The sequence below is a fragment of the Salmo salar genome, chromosome ssa11, assembly GCF_905237065.1.
Source record: "Salmo salar chromosome ssa11, Ssal_v3.1, whole genome shotgun sequence".
NCBI lineage: Eukaryota > Metazoa > Chordata > Actinopteri > Salmoniformes > Salmonidae > Salmo > Salmo salar.
Genome location: NC_059452.1, coordinates 76,435,356 through 76,451,392, shown reverse-complemented (window position 1 = coordinate 76,451,392; position 16,037 = coordinate 76,435,356). Strand labels below are relative to the sequence as shown.

General features: G+C 42.8%; 1 protein-coding gene across 6 annotated transcripts in view; it reads left to right on the top strand.

The window, feature by feature from the left end:
* The window catches only part of LOC106563119 (dual specificity testis-specific protein kinase 2), a 33,448-nt gene that overhangs the window by 2,053 nt on the left and 15,358 nt on the right, over positions 1–16,037 (top strand). Inside the window, exon 1 of one of the 6 annotated variants that reach the window (XM_014128351.2) lies at positions 13,442–13,644. The exons of the other annotated variants lie outside the window; for them this stretch is intronic. Within the exon in view, the coding sequence (XP_013983826.1) occupies positions 13,635–13,644 (10 nt within the window). The 5' untranslated portion in view covers positions 13,442–13,634. Of the gene's footprint in view, positions 1–13,441; positions 13,645–16,037 lie in introns of those variants that run through there. 6 annotated transcript variants of the gene reach the window in all.

Genomic DNA, 16,037 nt, shown 5'->3' with positions numbered 1-16,037 from the left:
AACAAACTTAAGTTAATATTTCGGATTACGGAATGCCAAGGTCATATATTTCCATATTCTGTTCCCGTTAACAGGGTTGTTCAGATTCTGTTACATCTGTGGACCATACTTTTGTAATGGCTAGCTCAGAATAAGAGCTTTCCAAAAGTTGTTCATATATTATAGTCATACAGTGCCTTCGGGAAGTATTCAGATCCTTTACTCAGTACTTTGTTGAAGCACCTTAGGCAGCGATTACAACCTCGAGTCTTCCTGGGTATGACGCTACAAGCTTGGCACACCTGTATTTGGGGAGTTTGTCCCATTCTTCTCTGCAGATCCTCTCAAGCTCTATCAGGTTGGTTGGGAAGCGTTGCTGCACAGCTATTTTCAGGTCTCTCCAGAGATGTTCGATCGGGTTCAAGTCCAAGCTCTGGCTGGGCCACTGAAGGACATTCAGAGACTTGTCCCGAAGCCTTTCCTGCGTTGTCTTGGCTGTGTGCTTAGGGTCGTGGTCCTGTTGGAAGATGAACCTTCGCCCCAGTCTGAGGTCCTGAGCGCTCTGGAGCAGGTTTTCATCAAGGATCTCGCTATACTTTGCCGCTGAAAAACATCCCCACAGCATGATGCTGCCACCACCATGCTTCACCATAGAAATGGTGCCAGGTTTCCTCCAGACGTGACGCTTGGCATTCAGGCCAAAGAGTTTCATCAGACCAGAAAATCTTGTTTCTCATGGTCTGAGAATCTTTAGGTGCCTTTTGGCAATCTCCAAGCAGGCTGTCATGTGCTTTTTACTGAGGAGTGGTTTCCATCTGGTCACTTTACCATAAAGGCCTGATTGGTGGAGTGCTGCAGAGATGGTAGTGCTTCTGGATGGTTGTCCCATCTCCACAGAAGAACTCTAGAGCTCTGTCAAAGTGATTGTCAGGTTCTTGGTCACCTCCCTGACCAAGAACCTTCTCCCCCGATTGCTCAGTTTGGCCGGGTGGCCAGCTCTAGGAAGAGTTTTAGGGATTCCAAACTTCTTCCATTTAAGAATGATTGAGGCCACTGTGTTCTTGGGGACCTTCAATGCTGCAGAATTTTTTTCGTACCCTTCCGCAGATCTGTGCCTCGACACATTCCTGTCTCGGCACTCTAGGGATAATTCCTTCGTCCTCATAGCTTGGTTTTTACTCTGACATGCACTGTCAACTGTGGGACATAATATAGACAGCTGTGTGCCTTTCCAAATCATGTCCCATCAATTGAATTTAACATAGGTGGACTCCAATGAAGTTGTAGAAACATCTCAATGGAAACAGGATGCACCTGAGCTCAATTTCGAGTCTCATAGCAAAGGGTCTGAATACTTATGTAAATAAGGAATTTCTGTTTTTTTAATACATTTGCAAACATTTCAAAAATCCTGTTTTCACTTTGTCATTATGCGGTATTGTGTGTAGATTAGGGTTGCTGTCCCCAATTCAGTGGAATTGCAACCCTCTGCATGCACAGTGCATTCTATCACATGTTCAGCTGATTCTCAAGATCTTGCACACTAATGAGATGATATTGAGCCCACACTTCTACACTGTCTGAGCCAAGGACAACATGCTTTCTGGTAAGTTTTGATTACAATACTGGGTGGGATGAATATATTTTATATGACATACATGATTTTTGTTAACTAGTAAATAGTAGCCTACAGCAAAGTGTGTTTAAATAATTTCTAACTTGTTAATCATTTTTGCGAGTTAGTTTTTGCTACCATGTGGGTTTTAGCTTGCTTGAGCCTGCTAACTGAGGAGTGTTAATTCACCTGTTTCCATATATGTTTCATTTTAAAACATTTATCTTACAAAGGAGCTGTTTAATCTAACTGCTTAACTATTTATCTGTACATGGAATTGTATTATTCTTTTTTTTACTCCTTTTTCCCCTTATTTTTACAGAAAAATGCCACGGGCACTATCTGATGTGTGGAGACATTTCACTGCAGCTAATGTAGAAGGAAACACAGTGTACATTTGCAAATACTGTGCCAAATCACATGTGAAGAATGCAACAAGGATGCAGAATCATCTGGCCAAGTGCATAACGTTCCCTCAGTGCTCACAACAAGCAACCTCTGACAAAAGTCCCTCTACTTCTATTCGAGGTGAAAATGATGTATCAGACACCTTATCGATAGCAACAGCTCATGGTCCTCCTGGAATCAGATGTTTTTTTGACTCAATGGAGGAACGTAGTCAGAGAAATGCTTATGAATGTCTTGCTCGAGCTGTGTATGCAACTGGTTCACCTGTGATGCTCACAGGTAATGTGTATTGGGAGAGATTTCTGAATGTTCTTCACCCAGCATACACCCCTCCAACCAGACATGATTTATCTACTAATTTGCTGTATGCAGAGTTCAAGTGAAGGTCAAGCAAATCATAGAGAAAGCAGACTGTATTGCAATCATCTCTGACAGGTGGCCGAATGTTCGTGGGCCAGGAATAATTCACTACATCATCTCCACCCCTCAACCAGTATTCTACAAGAGCACAGATACAAGGGACAACAGACACACCGGTCTCTACATTGCAGATGAGCTGAAGGCAGTCATCAATGACCTTGGACCACAGAAGGCATTTGCACTGGTGACAGACAATGCTGCGAACATGAAGGCTGCTTGGTCTAAAGTGGAAGAGTCCTGCTCTCACATCACACCCATTGGCTGTGCTGTTAATGCATTGAATCTGCTCCTCAAGGACATCATGGCACTGGAAACAATGGATACACTCCACAAGAGAGCCAAGGAAATTGTTAGGTATGTGAAGGGTCATCAAGTTATAACCGCAATCTACCTGACCAAGCAAAGTGAGAAGAATAAGAGCACCACATTGAAGCTGCCCAGCAACACCTGTTGGGGTGGTGTTGTCATCATGTTTGACAGTCTCCTGGAGGTGAAGGAGTCTCTCCAAGAAATGGCCATATCACAGTCTGCCGATATGGACAGCACCATCAAAAGGCTCCTCCTGGATGATGTATTTTGGGAGAGAGTGGTAAGCATCCTGAAACTCCTGAAACCTATAGCAGCAGCCATTGTATGGATTGAGGGAGACAATGCAATCCTGTCTGATGTTCAGACTCTGCTTGCAGATGTAAGAGAAGAAATCCGTACTACCCTGCACTTCACTGTTGCTCCAAGCAGAGGAAACTGCAATTCTGAAATACATCAAAAAGCATGAAGACTTCTGCCTGAAGCCCATACACGCCACATCATACATGTTGGTCCCCAAGTATGCTGGCAAGAGCATCCTGTCTGGTACAGAGATCAACTTGGCCTGTGATGTCATCACTACCGTGTCTCGCCTCCTTGGCCTGGATGAGGGCAAGGTTCTTGGCAGTCTGGCAAAGTACACTTCCAAGCAAGGGCTTTGGGATGGAGATGCAATATGGCAGTCGTGCCAACATATCTTATAAGCCACCTGGTGGAAGGGACTTTGTGGAGCTGAGGCTCTTTCCCCTGTTGCCTCCATCATCCTCCAAATCCCACCAACATCAGCCACCTCAGAGTGCAACTGGTCCTTGTTTGGGAACACGCACGCAACAGGATGACCAATATAAGGCTTGACAATTGGTGGCCATCCGGGCAAATTTGAGGCTTTTTGAGCCTGACAACGAGCCATCCTCAACAAGGTTGGAAAGTGACAGTGAGGTTGAGGCCTCAGAGTCTGATGTTCAAGAGGTGGACATTGAGGAGGTCCAGGGAGAAGACATGGAAGCTTGAGAGGAAGACAACCAAAGCTTTAGTTTCTAGACTATCATTTTACAGATGTATGTTGAAACCGTTTTTGGGAGATGCGATGGATCATTGGGGATCATTCAATATTCCCTTTCTTTTGTTGTTCAGTGAAATCATCCCATGTGAAGAGTCAACTCATTTAATTCAAGTTCAATTCATAACTATTTTTTTTTCTTTTGGAAGGATTTAGTCATTTGCAATTATGTCTACTTATGATAAGGTAAAATGTTTGTTTCTGTCTGCATATGATATGGTAAATACATCCAATGAAAAACCATCTTAATTTAAATGGTATTAATATTAATTAGCATATATTTCTGTTAATTCCCATATATTCCAGTTAATTCCCACGGAAAGTTTCCACCTCTGCTGTTCACAGAACAGTGCAAACTGACTCTAACCAGAATAGAAAGAGTAGGAGGCCCCAGTGCACAACTGAGCAAGAGGACAAGTTCATTAGAGTGTGTAGTTTGAGAAACAGAAGCCTCACAAGTCCTCAACCGGCAGCTTCATTAAATAGTACCCGCAAAACACCAGTCTCAACGTCAACAGTGAAGAAGCGACTCCAGGATGCTGGCCTTCTAGGCAGAGTTGCAATGAAAAATCCATATCTCAGACTGGCCAATAAAAAGAAAAGATTAAGATGGGAAAAAGAACACAGACACTGGAAAGAGAAGCTCTACCTAGAAGGCCAGCATCCCGGAGTCACCTCTTCACTGTTGACATTGAGACTGGTGTTTTGTGGGTAGTGTTTAAACCGCGCTATGGATTTTATCCCAAAAGCCAGAATGGGGAGATTTGGGAAGCATTGAAGTACAGATATTCAGCCGTAGCAATATATTAATTTTGACAAAATATATTTGTCTGGTTAAAGCAACTGAGATATTAGTCCATCAAATGAGGTCGAATTGAATTGAGTGTTCTGTTACGTTTCTGGCAATGGTTTTATCTAAGGAAGGAAATGTCTATTCCCTAATATTTAAAATGGGCAACTATTGGGATTCCATAAGTAGAGATGCCATAGGGCAGATTTGGTCAGATTTATTTTATAACTTGAGCAAAAGTAGGATGGGATCACCTTGCTTGATACTTCTAGTTATTCTGAACGGAACAAAGCATGTATTGCCTTTTTATTGCTATGGCTGAGGGATTGGCATATAGTATTTTAATCATATTAATTCAATTAATAAGTCCCATATGTTCCAAAACCAACCAAAGATATGACCATTCTAGTCAATCAAAAGCTTTTTCTGCGTCGAGAGAGAGAACTGCCCAAGGAGCTTTGGTTTCTGATGAAGCATGTAAGATATGTAATAGATGACGGAGGTTATCTGAGGATAATCGTTTTTTAACAAACCCTCTTTACTCCAGATGTACCAATCTGTGTTTATCAAAGATAGGGGGCATCCTTACCTTTTTATTTTTTATAATAGCAAAATTAGTGCTCTATTTACATCCCTTCCAATTGAACCTTTGTGAACAGCTGTGTTTATGATTTAAAGTAACGGTGGACCTAATTGGTTCCAAAATGTTAAATAGACCATCACAACCAGGTAATTTGCCTTTATTCATGCTATCCAATGCCCTTTTGATTTCATGGAGAGAGACGTGGGCTTCCAGCAAGGCGGCTTCCTCAGTTGAGAGAAGAGGAGTTCATATATCTTTTAAAAAAGACGACTCAATCTTTGTTAGATTACTTTTTAGATATTACTGCATGGTCGGAACTAGAAGCACAAACATTTCGCAACACTCGCATTAACATCTACTAACCATGTGTATGTGACCAATAAAATTTGATTTGATTTGATCGGGCTTGGTGTGGATTTACAATCAGAGGTGTACAATTCTTTATTAAAATGGGGAGAATCTTTGGTTAATACATTTTGGTTCTGATAGTAATTCACCTGATTCAAATTCAATAGTTGCTATATCAGCTAATTGATTATTACTGCGTAGCTTGTTGGCCAGTAAACAACTGGGACGGTTACCATGGAAGTAAAGGTTGAGTCTAACTCGATGGATGGCACATTCTTCTCTCTGTATTATCAATAGATTTAGTTATCTCGTGACTTTGAAAAGAGTAGTTGCTACCTGGTTTGAAAAAAGTGTTTGTTGAGAACACTCTTAACATCGTTAAATCTTTTCCAATTCTGATATCTTCTTTAATTGTGATTTTATTCATGGCGTCCCAAAGAATCCGAGGATCATCGACAGAATTTTTGTTAATAATTTTGAATTCATTCAATTCAGTTCAAATTGTTCACAGAGAGTAGGATCTCTTGTAGTAAGGAAAAGCATCATCTTATGGCTCTTTTAGTAGATTCTGAAATGTGTATCTGGCAGTAATAATCATTATGATCAGATAGATTCATGCTGTATGTCAAATTTCTATTTTCTTGATGAAAGGAAATAGAGGAGTAGATAATAGTACAAAATCGATTTGGGAGAATGTTTTGTGCCTGTTTGAATAGAAAGTGTGTTCTCTTGCTTTACGGTTATGAGCTCGCTAGGCATCAATGGAATCAGAGAGTTGGAGAGCCTTGGTTGCCTGTGGCTTGTAGTTGGTCTTATTAGATTTGTCCAGGAGCAGGGCAAGAACAGAAACTGTGCCACAGCCCGCCCGAACGAGGACAGAGGAGGACAAGTCATAAACCAGGGCCTTCAGTACAGGAAGCTCTGTAAAAGGGGTGGGCTACAGTTGATTCAGTGCTTGATATACAGGTAAGACAGAAAATTAACTTTACATTATTATAGTTCACATACTGTATTTTTGTATTGATATTTACACTGACTGGATGCACATCCAGTATACCTGAAGATTTAATAAAATATCAGCACACTTGATAGAAATATTGTATGGATGAAATTATTTGCATCAGCCTTTGTAAGAGGTACGCAAGGTAGCCTACGGGTCTACAGTGAGGGAAAAAAGTATTTGATCCCCTGCTGAATTTGTACGTTTGCCCACTGACAAAGAAATTATCAGTCTATAATTTTAATGGTAGGTTTATTTGAACAGTGAGAGGCAGAATAACAACAAAAAAATCCAGAAAAAAGCATGTCAAAAATGTTAGAAAATGATTTGCATTTTAAATAAATATTTGACCCCTCTGCAAAACATGACTTAGTACTTGGTGGCAAAACCCTTGTTGGCAATCACAGAGGTCAGACGTTTCTTGTAGTTGGCCACCAGGTTTGCACACATCTCAGGAGGGATTTTGTCCAACTGCTCTTTGCAGATCTTCTCCAAATCAGTAAGGTTTCGAGGCTGACGTTTGGCAACTCGAAACTTCAGCTCCCTCCACAGATTTTCTATGGGATTAAGGTCTGGAGATTGGCTAGGCCACTCCAGGACCTTAATGTGCTTCTTCTTGAGCCACTCCTTTGTTGCCTTGTCCGTGTGTTTTGGGTCATTGTCATGCTGGAATACCCATCCACGATCCATTTTCAATGCCCTGGCTGAGAGAAGGAGGTTCTCACCCAAGATTTGACGGTACATGGCCCCGTCCATCGTCCCTTTGATGCGGTGAAGTTGTCCTGTCCCCTTAGCAGAAAAACACCCCCAAAGCATAATGTTTCCACCTCCATGTTTGACGGTGGGGATGGTGTTCTTGGGGTCATAGGCAGCATTCCTCCTCCTCCAAACACTACAAGTTGAGTTGATGCCAAAGAGCTCCATTTTGGTCTCATCTGACCACAACACTTTCACCCAGTTGTCCTCTGAATCATTCAGATGTTCATCGGCAAACTTCAGACGGGCATGTATATGTGCTTTCTTGAGCAGGGGGACCTTCACGGCGTAGTGTGTTACCAATTGTTTTCTTGGTGACTATGGTCCCAGCTGCCTTGAAATCATTGACAAGATCCTCCCGTGTAGTTCTGGGCTGATTCCTCACCGTTCTCATGATCATTGCAACTCCACGAGGTGAGATCTTGCATGGAGCCTCAGGCCATGGGAGATTGACAGTTCTTTTGTGTTTCTTCCATTTGCGAATAATCGCACCAACTGTTGTCACCTTCTCACCAAGCTGCTTGGCGATGGTCTTGTAGCCCATTCCAGCCTTGTGTAGGTCTACAATCTTGTCCCTGACATCCTTGGAGAGCTCTTTGGTCTTGGCCATGGTGGAGAGTTTGGAATCTGATTGATTGATTGATTGCTTCTGTGGACAGGTGTCTTTTATACAGGTAACAAACTGAGATTAGGAGCACTCCCTTTAAGAGTGTGCTCCTAATCTCAGCTCGTTACCTATATAAAAGACACCTGGGAGCCAGAAATCTTTCTGATTGAGAGGGGGTCAAATACTTATTTCCCTCATTAAAATGAAAATCAATTTATAACATTTTTGACATGTGTTTTTCAGGATTTTTTTGTTGTTATTCTGTCTCTCACAGTTCAAATAAACCTACCATTAAAATTATAGACTGATCATTTCTTTGTCAGTGGGCAAATGTACAAAATCAGCAGGGGATCAAATACTTTTTTCCCTCACTGTATCCATGGTGCATTAGACAAAGACAATATGACTGTCAAACACATCCGTGTTAATTTGTCTCTGAGCCTGGGGAACAGCACAGGCTCTTCTCATGGCGTTTCCATGAAAAGATCAGATCTGTCACCCAGTGTCCTTTCTGCAGGTACAAAGCATTCATCAGATCTAGAAGTCATTCTCACTCACTTAGAGAAGGAATGAGAAATGCTCTTAAGAATGTTCTCTCCCGCTACGAGTGATGTACATTTTGTCTGTGCTTTCTGTTTGCCATGTACCGTCCTTGGTTAAATTTATATTATTGCTCTGTGGTGTTTCACTACTGGGACATTTTTGTGGTAGCAGTCGATTGTTCAGTTGGAGCAAAGTAGCTGAATGAATGTGCGTAGGTCATCTGTGGGGGTTTGTCCATGGACAAGGAGGTCGATTCATTAGGGGCTTAGCCACACGAGTTAGCCTTTCTCTGTGTGCCACAACGCTGGCACGCAATTGCTGGCTGAACCCTGCCACGTGGTGACCAGCTCTTTTTTAAAATGACTTTTACCCCTTTTTTTCTCCCGAATTTCGTGATATTCAATTGGTAGTTACAGCCTTGTCCGATCGCTGCAACTCCCGTACGGACTTGGGAGAGGCGAAGGTCGAGAGCCATGCGTCCTCCGAAACACGTCCCGGCTAAGCCGCACTGCTTGCTTAACCTGGAAGCCAGCCGCACCAATGTGTCGGAGGAAACACCGTACAGCTGGCGACCGTAGTCAGCGAGCAAACCCTCCCCCAACCCGGACGACGCTGGGCCAATTGTGCGACGCCTGGGTCTCCCAGTCGCGGCCGGCTAAGACAAAGCCTGGGATTGAACCAGAGTCTGTAGTGACACCTCTAGCACTGTGATGCTGTGCCTTCTGACATCCTGGATTGTTTTAGATGACACACAGGCAAGGTAGATCCTTCCTACAGCCCCGTTTTCTCTCCTGGCCAAGGTTAATCCTTCATAAAAAGTAACTTGCATGACTGGCCACACTTTTACTTGAAACGTATCTACTTAAAAAGCCTGCTTACAAAATTGAAATGAAACAACCTGAATCCCACACGAAGCTGCTGCTTTGTACATAGTTCTGGTCAGGTAAAATATTAATCCCAAATAAACTGTTTTCATGGGTATTGTTTGTTTAGTTGGTGTAGAACCCAGTAATATCCTATCCATTGCATTGTATAGTAGGTGCCCCCCGCTGCTTCTAGCCAGAGTCTCTGTGGGCTCTCTGATGGTGTGCCAGGGTAACAGTGGTACTGTAGAGAGTTCACCACCAGTAGCAGACTGTGCTCCAGCAGTAGCTAGGTTGGAAGGGAGCTGTCCTGGGCAGGTCTGTGGAATGTGTCAGAGCTGTGAGGATTAGCTGAGCCTTTGAACATCAGGTTGTTCTGTACTCAGGCGCCTGGCCTGGTAGCCTGGTACTGAACCATTCTCACCCATTCCATCTATTCATTCCCTTCAATAAATGCTGGGCCTAGATTGTAATTTGTCTTTGGTTGGTCAAGTGTTTCTCAGAAAGCTGATCCAGTAATAATGCTATCAGGCTTCAGTCACTGACGTCTGATTGATACTCCGTAAGTCTGACTTTGATTACCACCAGCACTTGACAAGATAATGTGACCTGGAGAATGACAATGGAGCAAAACGTGTACAGCACATGTGATTAAAGGAATACAATCTGTCGATATTCAGTTGAAGTCAGAAGTTTACATACACCTTAGCCAAATACATTTAAACTCAGTTTTTCACAATTCCTGACATTTAATCCTAGTAAAAATTCCCTGTCTTAGGTCAGTTAGGATCACCACTTTTTTTTTAAGAATGTGAAATGTCAGAATAATAGTAGAGAGAATTATTTATTTCAGATTTGATTTTTTTCATCACATTCCCCGTGGATCATACGTTTACATACACTCAATTAGTATTTGGTAGCATTGCCTTTAAATTGTTTAACTTGGGTCAAACGTTTCAGGTAGCCTTCCACAAGCTTCCCACAATAAGTTGGGTGAATTTTGGCCCAATCCTCCTGAGCTGGTGTAACTGAGTCAGGTTTGTAGGCCTCCTTGCTCGCACAAGCTTTTTCAGTTCTGCCCACAAATTTTATATAGGATTGAGGTCAGGGCTTTGTGATGGCCACTCCAATACCTTGACTTTGTTGTCCTTAAGCCATTTTGCCACAACTTTGGAAGTATGCTTGGGGTTATTGTCCATTTGGAAGATCCATTTGCGATCAAACTAACATCCTGACTGATGTCTTGAGATGTTGCTTCAATATATCCACATAATTTTCCTACCTCACTATGCCATCTATTTTGTGAAGTGCACCAGTCCTTCCTGCAGCAAAGCACCCCCACAACATGATGCTGCCACCCCCGTGCTTCACGGTTGGGATGGTATTCTTCGGCTTGCAAGCCTCCCCCTTTTTCCTCCAAACATAACAATGGTCATTATGGCCAAACAGTTCTATTTTTGTTTCATCAGACCAGAGGACATTTCTCCAAAAAGTACAATCTTTGTCCCCATGTGCAGTTGCAAACCGTTGTCTGGCTTTTTTATGGCGGTTTTGGAGCAGTGGCTTCTTCCTTGCTGAGCGGCCTTTCAGGTTATGTCAATATAGGACTCGTTTTACTGTGGATATAGATCCTTTTGTACCTGTTTCCTCCAGCATCTTCACAAGGTCCTTTGTTGTTCTGGGATTGATTTGCACTTTTCGCACCAAAGTATGTTCATCTGGGACCACGGCTGCGTGTGATGTCAAATAGCCTATCAGAAGCTTCTAAAGCCATGACATCATTTTCTGGAATTTTCCAAGCTGTTTAAAGGTACAGTCACCTTAGTGTATGTAAACTTCTGACCCACTGGATTTGTGATACAGTGATTTATAAGTGAAGTAATCTGTCTGTAAACAATTGTTGGTAACATTACTTGTGTCATGCACAAAGTAGATGTCCTAACCGACTTGCCAGAACTATAGTTTGTTAACAAGAAATGTATGGAGTGGTTGAAAAATGAGTTTTAATAACTCCAACCTAAGTGTATGTAAACTTCCGACTTCAACTGTTGGTCTCTCATGACAAATATAATGATCACGGCATTAGGAGCTTAGAGCACCCTACCCAAGATGCCTAGCCATTCAGCATGAAGATATCTACAGTCCCACACCCTGAATAACTTCCTGATGGAGTCAGTGTTTTGTATGTTTTACATGATGAATCTTCAACTCTGCCTGGGTGGTTTCCTTACATAGTCTTTTCCAGCAGTTTAACACACACACACACACACACACACACACACACACATTATTTTGTATTTTTTTATTTTTTTTTAGTCATTTAGCAGTCGCTCTTATCCAGAGCGACTTACAGTAGTGAATGCATACATTTCATACATTTTATTTCTGTGCTGGCCCCCCGTGGGAATCGAACCCACAACCCTGGCGTTGCAAACACCATGCTCTACCAACTGAGCTACAGGGATTTTTTTGTCCTAGCATTTTTTTGTCCTAGCGCACACACACACACACACACACACACACACACACACACACACACACACACACACACACACACACACACACACACACACACACACACACACACACACACACACACACACACACACACACACACACACACACACACACACACACACACACACACACACACACACACACACACACACACACACACACACACACACACACACACACACACACACACACAGAGAGAGCCCGCCGCACACCTTATGTAAGCAGCAGGTCGTGACTCCGGGAGCTAAACCGTCTAGGTTGACAGGAAGTAACCTGAGAGTGTTGTGTCACAGGGGCCAGGGCCAGAGAGGGAGGGAGCAGAGAGCCATGTCAGAGGGGACGGGGCCAGAAAGTGAGGGAGCAGAGAGCCAGCAGCAGCTCTAGAGTTCCACTAGACTGAATTATTTACCCAGCACAGCAAAGCCCAACCAGGTCAGGACACGATGCTTCTTTCCATCAACACAATTCCAAACCCTGCCAGCTCTCCATGCAGCCTCATGACACAGGAGCATAAATTAATTATTATCCACGCGTGGGAGGCCTATTTGGAAAAGCTCTATTCCGTCACTTTTCAACCTGATCTCAATTGTTGCATCGCCTATAAGGATCTTAGACTAACTGTATTGCATATGAGAGTGATATCAACTTGCAAATTGCGTATTAAATAACGCATTGAGTCTGAGCCAGCCTGTGCTGCTGGTCAGTGTAAGGTTGTTGTTGTTGATCAGGTTTCTTTGTATATATTGTTATGCTCATCACATCACCCACACAAGGCCTTGTTCTTTTTGACTCCCCCGTCTTTGGCCCTCTCATGAAATCAGGGCTGAGTGGCTCTTTGATTGTTTAGTGGTGGGTGGCCCTCCACATGTCCAACAACGCTTAACCCAGTTTGCATCGTGATTGCCTCTCTCTCTCTCTCTCTCCCATCTATCACTCACTGTCTTTCCATACTTATACAGGGTACATACCGTACTCCCATTAGCGCAACCACATTCTCTTTTCAGTAGCTCGTATACTCAGACATGTCGTACTCACACATTCATTTCTCCTTGGGAATTACACAGGCAGACAAAGACTGGCACAGAGTCTGCTTAATGCTCCAGAGGACCACTCAGTGCAAACCCCTGCAAGAGTCCGAATAAACCCTCACACAGGGGCGCAACTTTGGTTTTAGAAGTGGGGGACACACACATATATATATATACGGAAAGAGTGTGCAAAGCTGTCATCAAGGTAAATGGTGGCTACTTTGAAGAATCTCAAATATAAAATATATTTTGGTTACTACATGATTCCGTATGTGTTATTTCATAGTTTTGATGTCTTCACTATTATTCTACAATGTAAAAAATAAAGAAAAACCCTTGAATGAGTAGGTGTGTCCAAACTTTTGATTGGTACTATGTATTTATTTTTATCCAGTCGGATAAACACTCCAAACAGCCTATACTACCGCTCGGAGACGTCCGCATGGTCCTAAAGCACACCGCTGCCTCTTTTTGTATCACATTCCAATTATAAACTGGGGGGGACAAAAATGCGACTTCAGAATGACATGTCCCCCCCCCCCGTCCCCAGTGAAAGTTGCGCCCCTGCCCTCACACATACACGGTATAGTGTTCAGGCAGGAAGTTTAGCTCACACAAACTCAGCTAGTTCTCATGAATCTACACATGCGCACGCACTCACACATACACGCGTGCATGAGCACACAGACATGCGCATACACACACACATGAGGAAGGCCTTTCTGCCCACTCTCCTGCACGCTTTGAGAGTTTTAGTGGGAGAGAATGTGAGGAGGAAGCGCAGAACAGTTTCAGTCCTATAAGAGAAGAAATGTGCTACGGTAAGGGACCTGCCAAGCAGGTTTCTGTGTCTGTGTGTCATGTACAATAGGTGATAGCTCATGGAAGCAGAAAGTTAATATTTCACCAGGTAATTGCCTGTTTGTGTTGATATGACACTGTACTACACTGTACTGTTTGTGTTGATATGACACTGTACTGTACACCATGGTTGTTAGAAATAAATATATTACAAAGCAAAAGATGGGTGCAGAAAGGAAACATTAGCCTATCAATGAAAGATTATTGGATATGACTAGATATTGACTGTGTGCAGTGAAATATGCATGATGCACATATCCCATAGTGCTGAAAGGCTGATGCTGGAATGAAGGAAATAAAAGGGACACTGTATGCAGATAGGAGCAGAAGCAATCGTTTCACAGTTGACATGAGACAGGAAGTCTGGGGTAAAGGATTTCAGATCTATCTCTCTATGTAAAACCCTTAACCCCTTTATCCCTTCTGGGACCTAAATGGGCTGATTATGATTCCCATATTAGGGCTACAGCCCTTATGTAAGTTATCTAACATGTCCTCCTTCCAAGCCCGGTCTGCATGTCTGTACACAACATTACGCCTTGTTTAGCTCAGTCGCTGAGTGAGAGGAGGTTATTCCACTCCTCACAGTTTTTGTCTGTTATAACATTGTCAATCATCTGTCTATAGTGATGTGCTTTGTGCCACTGTGGGGGGGGGGATGTGTCAGGATGCCCGGGGTTGCAGATATAGCCAGGGGGTAGACTGATGGACTCATTGGACTGATGGCTGTGCTGACTGCAGAGTGGAGTGTGGATGCTAGGACTGCCCATGGGAGTTTGGACTGATGGACTGATGGCTGTGCAGTGGAGTGTGGATGCTAGGACTGCCCATGGGAGTTTGGACTGATGGCTGTGCAGTGGAGTGTGGATGCTAGGACTGCCCATGGGAGTTTGGACTGATGGACTGATGGCTGTGCAGTGGAGTGTGGATGCTAGGACTGCCCATGGGAGTTTGGATTGAGCCTTTGCTGTAAAAGGATGGTTAAAGAGAAAGAAAGCCATTACTGGCAAGCCCCCACGTCATATATGGCTAAGGATTGAGCCGTGATGGCTTTTTAATGTTGGGATGACGTTACAAGCTCTCATCCACACTGACGTATTCATCTGTTGTTGATGAAATAATATCTGTCTTGTACACAATGGGCCTGCGGCACGTAACACACACACACATAAATGTGCACCGACTCTTTGTGCTCTCGCTTTTCCAATCTCTCTCTCATCCATTCAACAAGTCATGACTCATTTCTCAAGACAAATGTTTTCTTGATTTTAAGGTAGAATCCTTAATCGAGAGTCAACAAAGAACAATCAACAAGGACAGTCAACAAGTGATTGTGGTTTACTAGGAGCCACAAATATGTTACTTTTAATAGTCAACTTTATTTGCATGTTAGAGGAAGGTGATGCAGGTTGTGTGAGGTGTTTTGACCCAGTTTGGGAAAGACACTGTCAAAGTCTACGGAAATAACATCTCCAAACCCCTATCCATCCCAACACATATAGTGCCTTCAGAAAGTATTCACACCCTTTCACTATTTCCACATTTTGTTGTGTTACAGCCTGACTTTAACATACTTTACATTTAGAATGTGTCACTGGCCTACACATAATACCCCATAATGTCAAAATGGTATTATGTTTTTAGAAATGTTTACAAATTAATAAAAAATTATGAAATGTCTTGAGTCAGTAAGTATTCAACCCCTTTGTTATGGCAAGCCTAAATAAGTTGAGGAGAAAAAATGTGTTTAACAAGTCATATAATAAGTTGCATGGACTCTGTGTGCATTAATAGTGTTTAACATGATTTTTGAATGATTACCTCATCTCTGTACCCCACACATACAATTATATGTAAGGTCCCTCAGTCGAGCAGTGGATTTCACACACAGATTCAACCACAAAGACCAGGGAGGTTTTCCAATGCCTCGCAAAGAAGGGCACCTATTGGTAGATGGTTAAATACACTGGGGAGCCAGGCCCAGCCAATCAGAATGAGTTTATCCCCACAAAAGGGCTTTATTACAGACAGAAATACTCTTCAGTTTATGGTAGAGCAATGAACATTCAATTCTCTAGCAATACCTCTAGTGGACATTCCTGCAGTCAGCATGCCAATTGCACGCTCCCTCAAAACTTGAGACATCTATGGCACTGTGTTGGTGACAAAACTGCACATTTTAGAGTGGCCTTTTATTGTCCCCAGCACAAGGTGCACCTGTGTAGTGATCATGCTGTTTAATCAGCTTCTTGATATGCCACACCTGTCAGGCAGATGGATTATCTTGATAAAGAATAAAATGCTTATTAACAGGGATGTAAACACATTTCTGAACAAAATCTGATGAGAGATA